This window comes from Schistocerca americana, chromosome 8 (assembly GCF_021461395.2).
Source record: "Schistocerca americana isolate TAMUIC-IGC-003095 chromosome 8, iqSchAmer2.1, whole genome shotgun sequence".
Lineage (NCBI taxonomy): Eukaryota > Metazoa > Arthropoda > Insecta > Orthoptera > Acrididae > Schistocerca > Schistocerca americana.
Window position 1 is genome coordinate 231,223,025 of NC_060126.1, and position 22,841 is coordinate 231,245,865.

Genomic DNA, 22,841 nt, shown 5'->3' on the forward strand with positions numbered 1-22,841 from the left:
TGCCAAAAATCTTGAAAACTCCTTGGCCAATTTAGTTCAGTTTTTAACAGGATAATGTAATGAACATTTGGTCAGACATAGTCTACATTTATTTAATACATAAACGCACATGTAGTATATAAAGGAGAAACTTCGTTGCCGAAAGTCTTGAAAAGTTCTGACCGATTTACATCAAATTTTTACACAATTCTGTAATTTACAATCGGATGGATGTAGGCTACATATTTTTGGTATATGAATATACAGGATGGACATTAATAAAATCGACAAACCTCAGGGACGGGTTCCTGATTGGAAATGGAGGAAAAATAGTCCTATGAACATGTGTCCGGAAATGGATGGTGTGCTTGCAACGACAACAAATCGCATCGGAAAACAGTACAAAGGTGCAGCTCATCCATGTCACAACATATGTTCAAAGTGGCCCCTGTGGGATGTAATGCATCCTTTCACACTCGCATCATGGATTTCCGCACTCTTTCGCATGTTCTGCCGGTTTCCGAATAGCGTCAGAAGCATCGTGTTGAAGGGTCTGCACATCAGCATGCACAGTGCTTTTTAGATGCCCCCAGAGGTAAAAATCCAAAGGGTTTAAGTCCGATGATGTAACAGCCCATGCTACAAGGCTTCCGCGTCCTACCCAGCGTGCGAGTCCTGGGGAAGACATCGAGGTGTCGGCAAACTGTAATGCAGAATTGGGGTGGTGCTCCATCATGCAGACAGCACATAACCTGTCGTATTGCCGCGCGCCTGCACGTTCGTCTGTCTGCAAGGACCCATGACCTAAAAAAGGCTCGGAAAGGGCTTGAAATGTTGTGTGATGCGGTTGGTGACTGTGGACAGACTTGTTTTGGTATAACCGTGCTGCCTCTCGACCGTTTCCATCTGCTTGGCCGTAAACGGACACCGTCTCGTATGAAACTTCCTGGCAGATTAAAACTGTGTGTCGGACTGAGACTCGAACTCGGGACGTTTGCCTTTCGCGAGCAAGTGCTCTACCAACTGAGCTACCCAAGCACGACTCACACCCCGTCCTCACAGCTTTACTTCTGCCAGTACCTCGTCTCCTACCTTTCAAACTTTACAGAAGCTCTCCTGCGAACCTTGCAGAACTAGCACTCCTGAAAGAAAGGATATTGCGGAGACATGGCTTAGCCACAGTCTGGGGGATGTTTCCAGAATTAGATGTGAGGAAGGGACGTGAGTCGTGTTTGGGTAGCTCAGGTGTTAGAGCACTTTCCCGAGAAAGGTAGAGGTTCCGAGTTCGAGTCTCGGCCCGCCACGCAGTTTTAATCTGCCAGGAAGTTTCATGTCAGCGCACACTTCACTGCAGAGTGAGAATCTCATTCTGACACCGTCTCGGCTTGTTCCCTATGCGAATACCGGACCATTCTCCTACTTACAGCACGCTGCGTCAATCACACAGCCTTAAGCACAAGGAACACACGTCAGATGGTCAGAGAAACTTTCATTCGTTAGCTCCCTCTACCTTGGCAACGATCCGTCTGCAGACACGTGTTCATAGGAGCTTTCTTCCTCCATTTGCAGTGAGGAGTTGGTCCCTGCAGTTAGTCGGTTTTATTGATGTTCGCCGTGAATATGTAGTAGATAAGCAGGAAACGTTGTTGCGAAAATTCTCGAAAAGTTATTGACCGCTTTGCTTTAAACTTTTACACGGTATTCTGATAGACGTTCGGACGGACGTGGGCTAAATATTTCTGAAAAATAGTGTGCACGTTTTATGTTGAAACTGACTCCGAGAACGAAAATCCTGTATTGTGTTCTGTTGTGAAAATGTGAGGTTTTGTTTTCTTTCTTACAGATTGTTTCTCCCACATATATTCTTTCTCATTACATACATACATATTAAAAAATTGTGTACACAACATGTGCAATTTTCTTAACTTATAGTTGGTTTCTCAAAAAAAAAAAAAAAAAAAAAAAAAAGAAAGAAAGAAAGAAAAAAAACCGGAATGGTTGTGTGCATGGCTTATGATCAGAATGGTACTATGGAATACGAAGCAATAAAAATAAGTAGTGAGGCTCAAGTTCAGAGAGTCCGCAGCTCGTGGTCTTGCGGAAGCGTTCTCGTTTCCTGCGCACGGGGTCCCGGATTCTATTCCCGGCGGTGTCAGGGATTTTCCCCGCTTCGAGATGACTGGGTGTTTTTGTGTTGTCTTCATCGTCATCATTCATTACGGTCGGAGGAAGGCAGTGGCAAACCACCTCCGCTACGACCTTGCCTAGTCGGCGGAGTGGGTCTCCCACATCGTTCCCTACGGTCCTCTGAGTATGGGACCTCATCTTCATCAAGTTCAGAGAGAGGAGGGAGGAGGAGATTAGGATGAATATCCAATTTCCATATATATTTAACAATTTCGAATCGTTGTCGGGTTCGATAGTGTTTTACTATAATCATAATAATGAGTAGTTAATACAGTTCTTTTGGTACTCCCTGCCCCTCCCCGCGGTGCCCGGCCACGGTAAGCGGTGGAAAGAAGTGGACGACTCCGCCAGTCTCTAACCGTTTGCGGAAATTGGATAGGGGCCCGTGCAGTGTTTGCCGCTGCGGCGTCAGGCGGGCGGCGAATTAGCGGAGGTACACAAGGGCCGGCCGGGGGCAGCTGCCTGGCCGCAGCTGAGCGGTCGCAGGCGGCCCTCGGGGGCAAACACCGCCGGCGGCTGTCACGCCGGCTCCTCGCAGCACGTGCTCCGCCGCTTGCCAGGCCCTCACTCATCCTACTGTCATTCCGGGCATGTTGACCCTTGGGAGAGCACTAACACAGCGTTTTCTGTGCTTCATCAATAGTTCTCTCCTGCTCCTTTAGACACTGTCCGTACACTGCTGAGTGAGCGGCTCATCACTATTCTTCGACTAAACTCCGGCTTCTGTCATCAGGTATCGCCGTGTTCCAGCAGTTCCCTGGATATCATCAAGCCATCTCTTCTGGGTTCTTCCAGTAAGTCTTTTTTGTGTTTCCAAGGTACGCCGAATAAAATATCATTTCTGGCTGTATCCTCAGGCTCCTCCTGTTGGCTATTCTGGTCGCCAGAATTGGTTTCCGGTATCTGGCGTACAGGGCTTTTATCAAACTATGAGATGAGCGACCTGCCTAATCATTCTACGGGTTGTGTCCAAATCCTATGTACTGGGCCGACGTAAGTATCTGTGACTTTCTGTGAGGACTTTGTTTACAAGCGCTTGTGGGACCAAACTGCTGAGGTCATCGGTCCCTAGGCTTACACACCACTTAATCTAACGTAAACTAACTTACGCTCAGGACAACACACACACCCATGGCCGAGGGAGGACTCGAGCCTCCGACGGGGGAGTCGTGCGAACAGTGGCAAGGCGTCCCTGACCAGGCGGCTACCCCGCGCGGCCTTTGTTAGGTGCGTGTTCTTTATAGAAATCGTTATACAAATGCAAACCAAACCTAACTTGCTCTAACGTGAGAAAACTATCCCTTAAACAGGCAGTTTACAAAAGTATGTGAACATCACAAACACAACATAGTACCACGCTTAATACGGTGGACGAAAGCGGTTGGCATTCAAAAGGGCTTCCAGTCGTTGCGGAATGGATAAATACAAGCCCTATGTGATTTGATAAGGAGTCTCGTACCATACTTCCTGCAAAATAGTGGCGAGTGAGGGGGACATTCAGTTATGCACTGACTTTTGCAGCTGTCGTCCTGTAATCGCTCGTCACTGTCCTCTTCCAAGATCGTGTGTCACGATCACTCAATACGACGCCATGTCACTGATTGCGCGGCCCCTCCCGCCGGAGGTTCGAGTCCTCCCTCGGGCATGGGTGTGTGTGTTGTTCTTAGCATAAGTTAGTTTAAGTAGTGTGTAAGTCTAGGGAGCGATGACCTCAGCAGTTTGGTCCCTTAGTAATTCACACACATTTGAACATCACTCAACAAGCCCTTTGGTCTGCGTTGCGACTTAGCTTCCCCTATATGTGATATAAATCTTTGATACGGTGCCTCATTAAACACCAGACGCCTCTACTACCTTGATTACATTAAACACCCACCGCACGCCCGCCAACAATTTTCCCATGTTGTCACTTAGCTACGACGTAATGAACTCAAAACTACACAGAGCACTGTTCTGACCACAACCGACACTTAGACCGTATTGAGGGCACTGCACAAGTGCCGTTCGTGGTCAAATACAACAGCACGATCTGCAGGCTGGCGTAGCATCTCCCCGTATGTTCAAGCATGCAATTTCTCACGGTCTTTCCATATTTTTGTCCAACACCTGAGCGTGACGTACATTTCGGAGATTTACTCAGAAACAGCTGTAGCGGGTCTGCTTTAATTTTCTACACTTTTAAAAACACTTTAAATGTGGTTGACCTATGAGACGGGCCAAAAATTGTCACTGCTGCTATACCACTTCCAGAAAAATTCTGTGATTCCATCACCTAACTGGAACGTGCAAACAGCTAACAGTTCACACACAACCTCTAGTGGAGGCTTCGGCATCCGAAGACAAATATTTCCGGAATTTGTCTTAAGCGATTTTGGGGAAATCACGGAAAACTTAAGCCTGGATTTCCCGACGGGGATCTGAACCACCACCCTCCCGATCATGAGTCGTTCTGCCGGAGTCGGATTCGGAGGCGAGCGTAGCATTTACGTAATAATCCTTTCTGCATATCAACAGAGCTATTCAGATATTCAGTTTATTTAGGTATATAACAAAATTAATTTATCGCAAACGTCTTACGTAAGTAATGACTACAAAATGTAATGCAAATACGCACATTGAAAAGAAAAAGAAAAGGCGTCCCGTTAACTGATGATCAGGCATAAAAATTGCATTAAGAGTTGAAATCCGAGTCCGTCCACGAGATTGAACAAGAGGCGTTGAATGGCAACCATTTCACAAACCAACTTATCAAATTCTTTTGATTTATAATCACAGATTCTTTCAAAATTACGTGTTTATTAGTTTCTCGTCGCGTGGCTTAAGTGGAGGATGGCGAAGTAACACTACTTTTTACGTTCGAGTTTCCTGCTTTGTTTGTATTTAGCAGTGTATAACAATTATAAACATTCTTTTAGAAAATCGCTTGGACCATCTTTTGTTGTTGTTGTTGTTGTTGTTGCTGCGGTCTTTTAAAGAATCGTTTGGACCGTCTTTAGTTGTTACTGTTGTGGTCTTCAGTTCGTGGACTGGTTGCTGCAGCTCACCATGCTACTCTATCGCGTATAAACCTCTGTACCTCCTAATAAGTACAGCAACCTACATCCATCCGAATCAGCTTAGTGTATTCATCTCCTGGTCTCTCTCAACGACTTTTACCCCCTCTCCCTCCCCCATACTGCCCTCTGATACTAAACTGGTGATCCGTTGATGTCTCAGAATGTGTTCTATCAACCGATCCCTTTTTCTAGTCAGATTGTGCCAGAAATTTCTTGTCTGCCCAATTCTGTTCAGTATTTCCTCATTACTCACGTGATCTACTCATCCAAATTTCAATATTCTTCTGTGGCACCAAATTTCAACAGCCTCTATTCTCTCCTTGTCTAAACTGTTTATCATCCATGTTCAAAATGGTTCAAATGGCTCTGAGCACTATGGGACTCAACTGCTGAGGTCATTAGTCCCCTAGAACTTAGAACTAGTTAAACCTAACTAACCTAAGGACATCACAGACATCCATGCCCGAGGCAGGATTCGAACCTGCGACCGTAGCGGTCTTGCGGTTCCAGACTGCAGCGCCTTTAACCGCACGGCCACTTCGGCCGGCTATCATCCATGTATCCCTTCCATACATGGCTACTCTCCTGACAAACAGATTCAGAAAAGACTTCCTAACATTTAACTGGGCCGCGTGGAGTGGCCGCGCGGATAGAGGCGCCATGTCACGGATTGCGCAGCCCCTCCCGCCGTAGGTTCGAGTCCTCCCTCGGGCATGGGTGTGTGTGTTGTTCTTAGCATAGGTTAGTTTAAGTAGTGTATAAGTCTAGGGACCATGACCTAAGCAGTTTGGTCCCTTAGGAGTTCACATACATTTGAACATTTGAAATCTCAACTGAACTTTAATTTATAATCCATATTTTTCTTTGGTATGCTTTACTGCTTGCTAAGTGTACAGTCTGAATAACATCGGATATAAGATAGAACCCTCTCTTACTCACTTCTCGACCACTGTTTCCGTTTCATGCCGCTCGACTCTTATAACTTCCGTCTGGTTTCTGCACAAGTTCTAAATAGCCTTTGTCCCCTGCTTTTTTTTTTTTTTTTTTTTTTTTTTTCCTCTGCTAGAGAGTATTCCAGTCAGCATTTTCAAAAGCTTTCCCTAAGTCTACAAATGCTGTAAATGTAGGTTTGCCTTCTCTTAACCCATCATTTAAGAGATATCGTGGAGCCAGTATTGCCCCGCGTGTTCCTACAATTCTCCGTAATCCGAACTGCTGGTCCCCGAATTCGGCTTCCATCAGTCTTTCCATTCTTCTGTATAAAATTCGTGTTAGCATTTTTCATCCATGACTTATTAAACTGATAGTTGAGTAATCTTCATCCCTGTCAGCACCTGCTATCTTTAGAATCGGAATTATTATACTCTTTTCAATGTACGAGGGTATTTCGCCTGTCTCATACATCTTGCTCACCAGATGGAAGAGTTTTGTCGTAACTGGCCCTCCAGTGGCTATTAGTAGCTCTGACGGAATGCCGTCTACTCGCGGAGGCTTATTTCGAGTTAGGACTTCAGTGTCCTGTCAAATTCTTCTCTCAGTACCCTACGTTCCATCTCATGTTCATCTACGCTCTCTACCATTTTTATAATATAACCTTCAAGCAAATCTCCGTTGTATAGGGCTTCTATATCCTCCTTCCAACTTTCAGCTTTCTCTTTTTTGCTTAGGACTGGTCAGGGTCTTGATACTCACATAGCTGCTTCTCTTTTCACCAAAGGCCTCTTTAACTTTCCTGTAGGCGGTATCTATGTTTCCCTTGGTGATATATGCTTCTAAATCCTTTCATTTGTCCCCTAGCCATTCCTGCTGAGTCATTTTACACTTCCCGTCGGTCACGTCTATAGACTTTTGTATTCCCTTCCGCCTGCTTCATTCGTTGCATTTTCATATTTTCTTCTTTTGTCAGTTAAATTCAATACCTTCTATGTTATCCAAGGATTTCTATTAGGTCTTGTCTTTTAACCTTTTTGATTCTCTGCTGCCTTCACTGCTTTATCTCTCTGATCTTCCTTTTCATCTTCTATTCCTCTGTTCTTGTCAATCGTTGCCTAATGCTACCTCAGAAACTCTCGACAACCTCAGGTTCTTTCAAAGTGTCCAGGTCTCATCTCAACATCAAACATAAGCAGAAAGAGAACATTCATCTTCCTGGGTGTAATGTACATTGCTCAGTCTGCTATAAAATGTGGAATTGTGACCATGGAAAAGGCAGGCCGTGGATTACGGAAGATTAGGTAGAGGATGTGTTTAGTCAGTAACAACAGTTTCGCTTAAATCTCTATTGAGTCGAACAGAGATTAGATTAGATTAGATTCAGTTTTCGTTCCATAGACACATAAAATTAGATGATTCTCGTGGGTGTGTAGCACGTCAGCAAGTATAACATAAAAAAACATAAAACATTTGAATATAATACTTACTACCCTGATCATTTGTAAGAAGATTGTCAAAATAGGTGAATACAATACAGTAAACTGGAACAGCTAATATTTACGGAATTAATACGCTGTCAGAATGAAACATTTGTTATGCACTATTAATAAATTTATCATACACAAAACACCTATCTTGATTGTTATGACAAAGTGCTGTCGAAATTGAAATGTAAGAGACATTTTTACTTAAGCTGGCTAACAGTCTCTGTTAAGATATTCATCTATAGAGTAGAAGGATTTGCCTATCGAAAAGTCTTCCAAACTCTGTTTAAACCGTACATTATCTGAAACCAAATTTCTAATGGTTGCTGGCAGTTTATTGAAAATGTGTGTTCATGAATATTGGACCCCTTTTTGGACTAAGTCAAGTGATTTTAGGTCTTTATGTGTATTGTTCTTATTGGTAGTATTGATACTATGTATTGAGCTAATGCTTGGAAACAGAGATATATTGCTTGCAACATATTTCATTAAGCAATGAATATACTGGTGTGGTTGTTATACAAAACAACGAAAACAATGCGGGTTCCATCACAGTGTAAGCATACACAGGACAAATACTGAAAGCATATAATGTGTGACCGCTTGTTAACGAAAGTGCAAACCTTACGAACTCTTATAATAATTATGGTTGTAAAAAGACACTGAGAATGGACATAAGAGAATACAAATAAAGAATATGGAAAGCAAGAACACCCATGTGGGCCAGAATACGTGTCGAATTACCGGTTGATCGGTATGCTCGTTAAGAATTAGTTGTACGAGTATGCACCATAGATAATTTGAACGTTTCTTATACCGAAATGATGTGGAACTAGACAGTTTACAGGATATGGAAGTGTGATTAGTGTTAACATCAGTGAACATAATTTTTTTTCATGCAACTACACCTAAAACCAATGTTCTCTTTTTACATAAAAACAGAATCTGATCAGTGGTCTAGAAGGAGTTGTCCAGGAAAAATGATTTTGAGTTATATTTAAAACTTGTTTTGCTACGTGTCAGACATTTTATGGTACTGGAGAAATAATTAAAAATTTTTGTTGCCGCGTTTTGAACTCCTGTATGAGCCACTGACAGCTTAAGTGTTGGGTAATAAATGTCATTTTTCCCTTTAGTGTTATGGTTATGGACATAACTGTTCTTCTCAAGTTGTGACGGATTATTTACAACGAATTTCTTTAGCGAATACTTGTATTGTGACGGTGCATTTAAAATGCGTAGCTCCTTGAAGAGGTACAAACGTGGCTATAGTGGATGAACACCACATGTTACTCTCGCTGCTCGCTTTTGTGCAATCAATACCTTCTTTCTAAGTGATGCGTTGCCCCAGAAAATTATTCCTTATGACATTATTGAGTGGAAATATGCAAAAATGTCACGAGCTTAATTCGTTTGTTTCCAAGATTAGGAATTATACAAAGAGCAAAAGTAGCTGAACTTGATTATTTGAGAAGCTCAGTAATACACTTCTTCCACTTCAAATTTTCATCAATACGCCCACCCAAAAATTTGGAGATTCTGCCCTTCTTTCTGATTCCTGCTTATTTGCTGCATCAGTTGTTGATATGACTCTGTTGGTTGTACAGAACGGAATGTAGTGTGTTTTTTTCAAAATTTGCTGAGACCCACTTAATAATTCTTTGGAAAACATTATTTATAAGCTCTTCTGTTGCTTTCTCTGTGTTGCGATTTATCATAACACTAGAATCATCCGCAAAAAGTACTAATTCTCCTTGTTGATTCTTAAGTGGCAGGCCATTTACGTATATAAGGAATAGGAGTGGACCCAAAAATGAACCCTGTGGGACTCCCTTTATGGTTACTTCCCAGTCATTAAAATTTTTACGCTTTAGAAATGGTTTGAATTACCCTGCACGCCCTTTTGCATTCTGTTTGTTAAGTATGATTCAAACCAGCTGAGTGTAAAAATGACAGTTCCATAAAGATTGAATTTTTCTACGAGAGTACCATGATCTACATAATCGAACGCCGTGGAAAGATAAAAAAAATACGAACTGACGATATTTTATTATTTAAAGCTTTTACTATTTGTTGAGTGAAAGTATACGCAGCATTCTCGATCGAATGACCATTCTGGAATCTAAGCTTAATATGCTAAGCAAACTGTTTCTACTTAAGTGTGAGTTTACTCTTGAGTACGTAACTTCTTCGATTATCTTGGAAAAAAAATATGTCATTAAGGAAACCGGGCAACAATTGTTTAAGTCTCTCTTGTCACCTTCCTTATGAAGAGGATTAACAATTGCGTATTTTAACCTTCCTGGTAAAGTTCCCTGTGTCAGTGATGCATTGCATACATCACTAAGAAAAATACTTAAGTTGAGACAACTCTTCAGAATTCTGTCCGAAATTTCATCAACATTATATGAGCTTTTGTTTCTTATAATTTTTATACTTCTCTTAATACCAGTAAAGGATGATGGTGCTACTTCTAGTTGATTAGAGTTTTGTCAAATGGCATTTTTAACATATTCTTTTGCCTCTTAAACTGAACAATTGAATCCTTTTGTGCTGCTACATTTAGAAAGTGACTGTTAAAAGTACTCACATCTTGTGAATTATCAGTCATAACATTATCATTTAGTTTAATTGTTATGGTATGCTGTGCACTAACTGGCTCTCCTGTCTCCTATTTGACAATATAGCATTAAGTTTTAACTTTATTATCTGCCATTACTTATTTCTGTCAGGAGGTGCATACTTCTGGACTTTTCAATGAATTTCCTTAAACTTTATAGTATTTTTTGGTAGTATGGATATAATGTCAGCTCTTGGCTTATTTTGGCCTTTGTATAAATTTCCCTCTTCCTCTTACATGAAATTTCAGTTCCTTTATTTTCGTTTTTTTTTTTTTGTAGGTCTTCTGGATAAGATTTAGGGAATCAGCTTTCAAATATAGACACAAATTTACTATGGAATGGATTGAATTTGACATTAGCATCTCTTTCTACATACACCTCATGCCACACCACATCTTTTAACTTACTCTTAAAAACATTGTATCCTGTTCTCATTAATAAGCCTCAATTCTTTTTATGAATCTGCCTCAGGGCTGTAAGGTTCCATATTGTGAATTCCCTTAATTGTGCATCGTGATCAGATAGTCCATAGCAACAGGGTACACGCTAATTGTTTCTATTTGACCATTGTCTATAAAAATGCTGTCAGTCAGCATACTGTCGCGAACCAGCTAATCGAGATTTTACGACCACAATACGTTCAGAATATGGCCTTGATTTCAATGGGTTGCACAAATTATAGAAATGATCAAAAGACTTTCGAGAAACATGAATAAGAACAATAGAGGTTTCGTTGCACCATAGCCCGTTCGGGATAGCTCCACTCTTGTAACTCCGTCTCCAAGGAAGTACGAGGCCACACAGAAAGTTATATTTGCACTGGCTGTGTACCCAGACTTCTCCATGCATGTATTCACTCCATTCTTCTATTGGTTCAGCTCTTCCTTCGCCCTCTCTCTGCCCGTATCCACCACCCTTCTATCTGTCCACATCCTCCATCCCCCATTCTCTGACCATCTCTTCCTACTTTTCTCTCTGTCTATTTCCTCCTCACCCTCCTCTCTGTGTATTTCTTCCTCCCCCTCTGTCTGTTCATCTTCCCCTCTCCCATCACTCTGCATATCTCTTCCCCCCCCCCCTTTCTCTCTCCATGTGCTCTTTTCTTTCTCTGTCCGTCTCCTGTCCTCTCTCTCTGCCTATCCCTCTTATCTCTCTCCATCTACTTCTCGTTCTTCTACCTGTGCCTGTTTCCTCCTTCCCTCACTATTTGTCTATCTCTCTCCACGTCCTCACATTCACCCCAATACAGTATTTTTTTATATACATGTACGAAATTTCAATGTAATCTTTCTGGGGTTTAGGTGCGGTTTTTACCTGTGGTTTTGCTCATATACACACATTTTAAATACATTTCACACGTATTTAACATATTTCACACCGGTTGGTACACATATTTCACCTACATGTCTAGCGAATTTCGCTCTGCAGTTTCGTTTTCACCTACCACAATGTTTATGACGTCATGTCTCCTGAACCTCATACTGTATAATGATACACTTTTGCAGGTACATCCAGTGGCTTATGTTTCTATTGTCTACGAAATTTGTTGTGAACAGAGCTAGTAGCAAAGGAATAATAAATTAAAATGTCATGCTTCATGTGACAGCTTTACTGCATGAGTAGCGAAAATGCAGTAAACGATAATTTTTTTCCTTTGATCATTTTGTGGAGGTCGTCAGTGAGAGAAAGTGCTTTAAAAATTTGAAATTATGTGTAAAGTTTGTTGCAAGTCTCTAAGTGATCTCATTTTTAAGTACTGGATGACTGAAGTACGGGTATCGTCGTGTCGTGGGCTACGCTGCGTTTTCACCTCCACCTCTTTGATAGGAAGGTGGGTCTTACTCCCACAGTGACCCTCTCCAGACAGTAAATGATAAGAGGTACCAAGCTAGATTGAAATCGGTCCAGTGGTTCAGGAAGAGACGTGGAAAATACATACGTATGTACATCCATTTTTATCATCTGTATAGACTTCAGCGCAATCGCGAACTTCCGTTACATTCTCTGACCAACTTGGGCCCAAAGAGTTTCCTACTTCAAAAATATCGATCCTACGAGAGTCTCTTCGCTTCAACAAAGATTTCGTCTACTTATAGTTGATGAAAGTTAGGGCGATGAATGTTTATTACAGTAAATTCACGCAACATAGCCAACTTTCATCGTTCTCATATTGATACCTTCACCAGAAAGTACGAATCATCATCACAGCTTACTCTCTGAATATCACAACCTCAGCCAATACAGAATCTTGAATAGTGTTGTAATGATGGCCGCGTTAAATTCCCACCAGTTTGTTCAGACGTTTACTGACCACGATTGGAACTCGTATTTGTGCGTCACAATAGGTCAGACGTCCACAAGTTGGACGATAGCGTGTCCCCATTCGGGCGGCGCCCACCGGGGGCTAATGAGTGTTATCTGTGGGAAGGCGCGCCTGAATTAGCCGGGCCCCCCGCGCCGGCTTTGTGCCACTGAGAAGGGGACGGCGATTTGTTTTTAGAGCCCGCCGAGAGTGCGGCCAGGCTCGACTAATTCCTCCTCACCCAGCCGGCCGGGTCCGCGCGGGGGACGCAGCTATCAAGGGAGGGCGGGGGAACGAGGGGGCTGCCCCGGCGCTTACGCTCATAACGCAATTATCACGGGAGGGAGGGGAGGGCCAAAGCATATGCCGGCATTCTGCGGTGCGGAGCGGCGCGAAGCCTTCCCGCTTTTCATTTGTCTCGGGACGGCCGTCAGCTCCCGCCGGCGGCGTTTGGGCCCAATTTATGGGGCTAGCCCGGCCTCCTACACCCTCAACCGTCGTCGCACCCCAGCGGCGGCGTCGAGTGTTTGTAATTAATATCCGGCAGACAGCGTGTTGTTTGCGAGTCTGCGACGCCGCGCCAGCGCGTAGGCTTTCTATCACCTCCCCAGTGTAAGAGCGGAATATACTGGCACCCAGGTAGCTACCGCGCTCCCTTACTTCAGAAAGGCGTTCTGTGCAGTCTGCACTGTCACCTAATGAGGACAGTACGACCTAATGAATATCAGATCAGCTTTGTGGTGGGATTAGCTTTGTAAAACTACCGTAGGCTACCGTAGACAATCGTAAGTAAGCATACACTACGAAACGTTTCCTAGTAGATTTGGTCAGTTAAGGCCGTACCCGTATTACGTGAACGTTAGGTGTGTTGCATACCTTCCGGGCGTTACCTGATCTCGATCGTTTTGCTTACGTAAGCGATCAGCCTCTTATTAGATTCCCCTAGAAAGCGGAAGCGATGAACTGTCTAGAAACTGAGTGAGGATATGAACTGACAGATAAAAAGGAGTTGTATAACATAAGCGAAAATAGGTAGGCATGTTTCTACATCTGAGAAATGATGTCTAGTAAAATTTCGCACCATTCGCAAAAGCACGGCCACTACAAGGATGGAAATAAGGTTTGCTTTAAATACGCACTGTAACAATTTTGAGCGTTAATTACCTTTCAAACTGGACGCAGTTAGTCGATGTTAATCAAGAATGCCTATAAGGCCACAAAGACGCCATTATCATCACCTCACTGAGTTTGAACGAGATAGTGTAATAGGGCTATCAGAAGCTGGATGTTCGTTCTGCGATATTGCAGAAAGACTTGGCGGGAATGATTGCTAGAAGCGGTGGTCACGTGAATGTACAGTCGAAAGAAGACCGAGTTCTGGAGGGCCATGTGGTACTACTGGAAAGGGAGGCCATCGTGTCGGGCGTATCAGTCTGGCGTATGTATCTGCAATTTGAGCTGCAGGTAGCACAACAGTGACACAACGAACTGGTACAAATCGATTACTTCAAGGACAGCTCCGAGCCAGAAGCGCTGTCGCCTAGGCGCTGATGTTGATACACGCCGGGTGTGCGTGTTAAACACCATAAATGTATTTCTGTCCTCATGCAAGGGAGTTGAACATAAGCATCGGATTAATCAACTTCTACAAAGAATGATCCAGTTGCTAGGCGATCCATTAGCTCGTCAATACGTAGAAGTGGAAACCAATCACTGTTTGAGTGGCAACCGTAGCTTGAAAGTCGGCACGAAGTCTCATCTTCCTGTTCGCTTTTCTTGTGATGGCAGTTGGAGAAGCCCACTGACCTATAGGAATGGGTTTCAAAACCGATTTGGTATAATCTGTTGAGTTCGGATGCAGCTTCATCGCGAATGGCATTGGACACCGGACGGGCACGGTAAAACTTAGTTTTTCATTGTCTTTGCTCGTGCTAAGGGTAGGAAAATTCTTCGCCTGTCCCAGTATGCTATTGAACAAATGCCCATATTTTTCAGTCAGCTGCTGAATACCGGCATGGAAAAACTGTGCAACATCCGCATATTCACTTTCCTGAATATCTAAACTAAATAAATGAAAAGTATCCATGCCAAAATATTGAGACTAGAACGTGACTGAACTATCGTGAGCCGGCCGGAGTGGCCGAGTGGTTCTAGGCGCTTCAATGTGGAACCACGGAACCGCTACGGTCGCAGGTTCGAATCCTGCCTCGGGCATGGATGTGTGTGATGTCCTTAGGTCAGTTAGGTTTCAGTAGTTCTAAGTTCTAGGGGACTGACGACCTCAGAAGTTAAGTCCCATAGTGCTCAGAGCCATTTCAACCATTTGAACCAGTATTTGACAAATAAATCGAAATCAGTCTTCAGCGTGCAAAGTCTTGGAACCTCTCTGAAAACTCGCGATAAAATGTTTCAGCTATTGTAACATATTCAGTCATGTCTGGTATACAAATGACTGCGTTAAATTCCGGTAAATTCTTCAGGTCATGAAGCTGATGGTGATGTTTCCGTAGAAGTAATTTGTATTTGATAACATGAATCTTTACCATCATATCTGATGATTCTCCCCTTGCGTTACAAGACTTAATGTAATCAAACAATAGGTGACGTACGCTATAAAAGATTATCTGACTGCTCTATTTGCCCATAACTTTTTTTTACCTAATGACCGCCACAAGTTCAGCCAGCATACACTCTCGTTTGTCAGAAGACAAGTGCATCATATCGTCTTCGTGGCTGGTTTCCTAATGATGTTCCAGTGAATGTTTTTACAGCTCATAGTTGTGCAATAGTTTATCAAGCACTTTGCATGCCATTCAAACTATATGCAAAGTAAAGAAATCCAGTTCACCATTGTATGATGTGTGTTCTCCACTTTTTCTTTTTTTGGATAAGTGCATCGACCAAATGATACTCCTGTTCCAGGACGTAAATCTAATTTAACACACTTGGTATGTTGGCGGACTGTGCGACGCCGGTTGCCTCGCTCCATCTGCAGCCTGCTCCAGTTCCTCTCCGCCCTTCAGTCCCGCTCGCCGCTGCGCTCAGAGCGCTATGCAGGAGCGCGGCCGGAACGTCCGCGCTCGACGACCGCTGCTTGGTCAGGCCTGGTACAGAATCTCAGCCCGTATCCTGTTATCAACAACGTTCTGAGTAACAGCATCGTCAAGCATTTCCTCTGAAAATAAGGCTCCATAAGAGCTGTGAAATTTACAGCTCCTAGTCATGCCTTGAGTTTAAAAAACTGGTTCAAATGGCTCTGAGCACTATGGGACTTAACTTCTGGGGTCATCAGTCCCCTAGACATAGAACTACTTAAACCTAACTAACCTAAGGACATCACACACATCCATGCCCGAGGCAGGATTCGAACCTGCAACCGTAGCGGTCGCGCGGTTCCAGACTGTAGCGTCTAGAACCGCTCGGCCACCGCGGCCGGCCCTTGAGTTCAACAATTAGTGCCTTGTAAGATTGGTTATTATGACGACAGGTACGATAAAGTTTTAAACCACCTGCAGTTAAATCAATGTGCGCTTCTAACAAGTCATTTAATGCTCAGATAATGTCTTCATAAGGCGGGGTATGGGGCTCTAACGGAGGAAACAGCTTGAGACACAATTGGAAAACATACACTCCCACGCAATCGGAAAATGTACGCTTCTACCCACGAAAGAAAGAAAGCGCGTAGTGATCCACCTGACAAGTTGTACGCAGCGAAGTGTTGCTCTCGCTGCAGGCGGTGTTCTGTCCATTCCTCTTGCTTTGCATCAAAAGAGCGGGAGGGTGGACAAGGCGGCATCTGCCACTGGCATTCTGCGCTTCACTCGTCTTTCTTTGCTGAGAATGTTGTGCTTCGATCAGTCTCCCAAAAACTACTAGCAATGATCCAATTTGTTGGCTCTGTAACTGAGTAAGTGCAGAGAGTGTTTGTTCTCCAGAGATAAGATACTAATGAATTACAGACATTGGCTGCAAGTTGGCCTCGATGTCAGTCAATGGAAGCAATTGGAAATTTGTGCCAGACCACGATTCGAACCGTGCTCTCCTACGCAGTTCCTCTGACAACTTTTTTTTCTTTCCTCATAAAAACCTTCCAGCGCCGAAAGAGAGGAGCTGGGGCAAAGTGAGCAGGGGTTCAACCAGAGGCCTGCCCACCATGACCCGTTCCCACCCCCTAAGAACCAAGGAAAGCGGTAGGGAATGTGGAATAAGAGGTACAAAGAACTTCAATAGTTTATTTATTTCCTTTTTAATTATTATTAATGCCACCAAGAATAGCAGGTAACTGATATCGCGAGGAAGAGTTGGCGGCGAGTCACCAGACTCATTGAAGCTGTCGATCCATAGTTTTTCAGAGAACAACATTCCGATGACCAGAGAATATACTGGTTCGTTTATGTTAAGAAAGACACTACGAAGGAAACTGGAGAAAATGAGTCTGTATTTGGGATTATGGACAACTGCAGAAAAGCGTTCATTAAGGAAGTTCCAAAAATTAAGGACAGTTTTCTCACTGTCAGCAAACAAGTAGGGAACTTTGTGATCACAAGTCCAATTCACGGAGCTCCTCTTCGCTTGAGGGAAGTATCCCGAGTCCAAAAACAGGAGCAGTTGAGGAGGTACCTGATGAGGTGTTGTACGGGTAATTGAGACTAGCATCTGTCGCACCAAGAATGAGATACTTATCACTGATCCGCACACCAGGCGATGCTCGTCTGTGTCCAGAACATGAGAGGCGATACATAACGGGGTGTCTGCGAGGCGAATCCCGAGAAAGTGTGACCGATATACATGCTTCGCATTGACTGGAAGTTACCGTGCAGACTTGAAGTCAGTGGCAAGATAATTAACGATCACCAGACGGCACGCCAGTCGCCGTGAGGATACTTCCCCTCAACTACATTTGCTGACCTGTGCTGCTGAAGACAGCTGTAGATCGCCTTTGCGGATGCAAGAGCGTTGGCAATATCGGAGTACGGGCGTAGCTCTGTTCGAGGAAAAAATGGCGGAAGTATAAGAAGGGCACCGGGATGTCCGAAAGCTGTGTAGGAGCTAAGAGAGATCAAGCGCCTCCAGTAACAAGCTGGTAAGGGCCGTAGGACAATGGCACCACTGCACCATTTGAGAGCTGATGAAAAGGGATAGCCGGCCACGGTGGCCGAAAGGTTCTAGGTGCTCAGTCCGGAACCGCGCGACTGCTACGGTCGCAGGTCCGAATCCTGCCTCTGGCATGGATGTGTGTGATGTCCTTAGGTTAGTTAGGTTTAAGTAGTTCTAAGTTATAGGGGACTGATGACCACAGGTGTTAAGTCCCATAGTGCTCAGAACCATTTGAACCAATTTTTGAAAAGGGATATCACTCTATCAGGGACGTGATAGATATCTAAACCGCCACTGTACCGTGGGAGGATGAGGGTCTCGTACCTTATCTTGAACGACAAGCCGTGGCAAACATACACTGATCAGCCAGAACATTATGACCACCCACCTAACAGCCCGCCCACCTAACCGCGCGGTCTACGCGCTGCTTTCCGAGCGGGAAGGCGTGCTGCTCACTGGCACGAATCCTCCCTGCGGGTTTGCGCCGAGGTCCTATCTGCCGGTCAGCCTGTGAATGGTTTTTAAGGCGGTTTTCCATCTACCTCGTCGAATGCAAGCTGGTTCCCATTACTCCGCCTCAGTTACACTGTGTCGGCGATTGCTGCGCAAACACATTTTCCACGTATGCGTACACCATAATTACTCTACCATGCAAACATTTGCGGTTTCACTCGTCTAGTATGGCCCTGGTGGGTCCACTGGGAGCCGAACCGCACAATAACGCTGGGTTCGATGTGGGGTGGCGGTGGGATAGGTGGACTACTGTGACCTGTTGTGGGGCTGTGAACCACTGAGGGCTACGGCGGGACGAAGCCTCTCTGTCGTTTCTAGGTCCTCGGTTCAATGCATATATACATACCCACCTAACAGCCGGTATATCCACCTTTTGCACGATTAACAGCGGCGACCCATTGCGCCAAGGAAGCAATGAGGCTCTGCTAGGTAGCTGGAAGGAGATGGTACCACATCTGAACGCACAAGTCACCTAATTCCCGTAAATTCCGAGAAAGGGGATAATGAGATCTGATACCGCGTTCACTCACGTCCCAAATTGTTCGATCGGGTTCAGATCTCGCGACTTGGAAGACCAGCACATCAAGTGGAACTCTCCACTGTGTTCATCGAACTGCTCCATCACACTTCTAGCCTTGTGGCATGGCGCATTATCTTGTTGAAAAGTGCCACTGTCACTGGGAAACATTATCGTCATGAAGGGCTGTACGTGGTCTGAAACCACTGTAAGATTCTTCTCGGCCATCATAGTGTCTTGCACAAGCTCCGCTGGACCCATGGATGTCCACGAGAATGTTCCCCAGAGCATAAGGGAGCAGCCGCCAACTTGTCTACATCCTGCAGAACAGGTGTCAAGAAGGGTAGCCCTGGAAGACACAGATTCGCGCTCTCCCATTGGCATGATGATATCTGGAGTCATCAGACCATGTAGCCCTCTGCCACTGCGCCAACATCCAGTTCCAATGATCACGTGCCCATTTCAGTCATAGTTGCATTTGCACATTCATGGGTCGTTGACTGCGGGGACTCATTGTTAGCAGTGTTTAGTGAACTGTGTGTTCACAAACATATATTCTACCCAGCATTATAGTTCCACCACAGTTCACCGATTGTCCTGTTTTACCATTCTGCCCTGCCTACAACGTCCGACATCTGCGATGACGGGTTGCCGCCCAACCCCACAACTTCTAGATGTGGTTTCGCCTTGGTTTCGTCAGGTGTTGAAGACACTCACCACAGCACTCCTCGAACACCCAACAAGTTGTGAAGTTTCCGAAATGCTCGTGTCGATCCTCTGGACCTTCACAATCTGCTCTTGGTCAAACTCAGATAGATTGCGTGCCTTCCCCATTTTACACATGGGCAGCAATCTAACTGATACTACAGGGTGTATCAAAAAGAATCATCCGAATTGGCAAGTCTATATTTCTGAAACTAATAAACGTATCCAAAAATTTTGTTTTTTGATGAACGGGGCACTCGGATTAGCTGTCATTCCTCGACAGGTGACGCTGCTATCGCCTGGACAGGTTTATATCGCTAGTAGGTCGGTGGTCATAATGTTCTGGCTGATCACTGTATGAACCCAATGCTGCTAGAATGTGGCGGGACGGCGTAATAAGAAATATCTGTGCCATGTGGGGGATTCGTGACGTCAAATATACATTTACATATTAAGTCCATTGCAGAAGATCGACTGCTCATAAATGGTGATCACAGAAGATGGTTCAAATGGCTCTGAGCACTATGGGACTTAACTACTGAGGTCATCAGTCCCCTAGAACTTAGAACTACTTAAACCTAACTAACCTAAGGACATCACGCACAGCCATCTCCGAGGCAGGATTCGAACCTGCAACCGTAGCGGTCGCGCGGTTCCAGACTGTAGCGCCTAGAACCGCTCGGCCACACCGGCCGGTGATCACAGCAGATCAGCTCCTTGTTGGGACAGCGTGCACCAGGCAGTTGAGGGCAATCGTACGCCGCAGATCACTTGCGAAATAGTGCCCTAAGCATCGGATAGTAGCAGATACACGCAATGGATCAGCGCTGTCCACAGGAAGCCCCACATCTATAGCCATAGCGCTAGATTTGCGAACGTTAAGGCAGCTACCAGAAGCTTCGATATAGGTGGTAACCCATGTCTGTGCTAAATAAAGACTCCAATTCCAGTGGCAAACGCTCCAAGACAGACGTTGCACCGAGCGAGGTGGCGCAGTGGTTAGACACTGGACTCGCATTCGGGAGGACGAGGGTTCAATCCCGCGTCCGGCCATCCTGATTTAGGTTTTCCGTGATTTCCCTAAATCGCTCCAGGCAAATGCCGGGATGGTTCCTTTCAAAGGGCACGGCCGACTTCCTTCCTCGTCCTTCCCTAATCCGATGAGACCGATGACCTCGCTGTCTGGTCTCCTTCCCCAAAACAACCAACCAACCAACAGACGTTGCGCATGACGATGTGTGTGCGGCTAACATTCCGATTGCGTACGTTCCTCGCCAACCTCTATTTTGCTTCCTGCTACATACATCTCACGAAAAGACCGTTATGGTAAAATTGGAGAAATTTCAACTCAAATTCAGGCTTCCCAATAGCTGTCGCATTCGAGCCTGGAATAGGCAAGAGCGTAAGTGACAGTAGTACAGGAGACACCCTCCACCAAAACGCAAGTTGGTTCGAGCAGCGTAGATGCAGACAACAGTAACACCATACCTCGTACGTTCCACAGAAAGCGATCTTAATCCAGAATCAAATGGAAGAATGCCTTTAGGGTTGAGCTTCTATGATATCTCTTTGGGGCCCTCTCCTATTCCTTAGGTTTCATGCATGAACAGAATTATCAAAATTCTTCAAACAACCAACCACGTCAAAACACCTCGATTAGTCATGCGGGATAAATAAGACAGGCGAAATGCTCGAATACTTCTAGAGGAATGTAACATACCCAGTACCAAGGATAGGTAGACCCTGACCTTCAGTTTTATAAGTCACGTTCCTAAAACACTAATACCAATTGCAGGCAGAAGAGTGGAAAGAATGGTACAAACTGACATGGGTGAAGATCAGACAACGTTCTGAAGTAAGGTAGGAACACGCGGAGCAATTCACACGTTATGACGAAGCTTAGAAGAAACGTAAGCCAACTCACATTTATAACATTGGTAGATTTTAAGAAAAGCTGAGATGAGAGTGTTGACTCTTTTACGTTCTGAAGTTATCATGCCTTAAAAAAAAGAGAGAGATGCAGACAGCAGTATAGATACAGAAAGCCATAACACCATACCTCGTACCTTCCACATAAAGCGATCTTAATCCAACATCAAATGGAAGAAAGTACGATCTCTACAGAAACTGTATTAAAAGTCGGAACTGCGTTTCCAGTTGTGGAAAAGGAAACGAGCACACACTATGCCACTCCCCGCCGTGACCGTGCAAGAAGCATCGAACCGATCTCCTGCTACAGGCGTGATTTGACAATCTCATCACAATGCGCCGTCCTTTACGAGAGCATGAAAACTATTTCTGTGGTCAGCCAGACAGGGATGGAGAACATACTGACCATAGTTTCCAGTCTGAAAGTTCACATTCTTGTCTAGCCCACTGAAAGAAATATTTCTATTCTCTACTCAGCGGGACCAGGAGCTATGATTATAAATGAAGATTTTGAATTCTAATTGATAGATATATTTGATAAACCTTCACACACACAACATAGTAATATTCCTGATAATAATAATGACAGTAATAATAATAAAATGATATCTCTATCGTAATCAGCACTATGAATAGTTCAGAGGCAACCTCTACGGTAAGATCCCATTAAATGGTCTTTCGGCATGAGTTCTGATAATTAAAGTTAATTGCTCGCCACAGAAGTGCAAAATACAGTCACCACTTGCCACGCGGTTTTGTTATCATTACGGGGGACGGCACAGAAAAAGTTACTTCCACGAAATCTAAGCGATCCAGGACGGTGTTCAATCCTCGCAAGTTCACTTCCTATTTGTACCATAATCATGCCTTTAGCTGAAGCGTGGCTGTGACGTCACCCGAGGCAGCGCGTACACCGGCGTTTGACTGATTCAGACCGTACGGTAGTTGGATCCGAAGTGAATTTCTTTCACTGCCTCTCCATGCGTATTTATGTACGTGAGCAGCGGACGGCCAAGGGAACATCTGCCGTCATCCGCTCTATCCCAAAGTAGCAGCATCTAAATGGCTATTTTCTAGGTCACATAATATTTTATAACAATGTTGCATTTTAATTTAGAAGCTTCGTACTTTTTGTATGAATGTAATTAAGTTGGCTATAATCACAGAAAAAGATTTAGCTCGCGTGCATTTAAACTTTGCCGTCTAGAATTTTTAGAACTGAACTGACAGTAGAACATGACCTCTGAACTACGTCTTTGTGAGACATTGTATTGTTTGGTATGTGCATCAAAGTCTTGAAACTTTTTATAGCTCTATTATTCAATGCATTTCATCAGGTGCTGAAATCAAAACTTTCTATCATTAATATTACTGATATTTAATCTATTACAAATAACGACGTTTTTGTTCCAAATCTAGTTTTTAGTAAATTACTCGAATACTATTAGAGGTAGCTTAATGGGGTCACATAATTATTGCTTTTATATCAAACTGAGGCTTCACACACATTTTTGGCTT

General features: G+C 44.2%; 1 protein-coding gene across 1 annotated transcript in view; it reads left to right on the forward strand.

The window, feature by feature from the left end:
- LOC124545705 (homeobox protein DBX2-like) overlaps positions 1-22,841 on the forward strand; it is a 94,146-nt gene that overhangs the window by 40,730 nt on the left and 30,575 nt on the right. The window contains exons 2-3 of the mRNA XM_047124652.1: positions 2,546-2,726; positions 2,900-2,960. Coding sequence (XP_046980608.1) covers positions 2,546-2,726; positions 2,900-2,960 — 242 coding nt within the window. The remainder of the gene's footprint in view (positions 1-2,545; positions 2,727-2,899; positions 2,961-22,841) is intronic.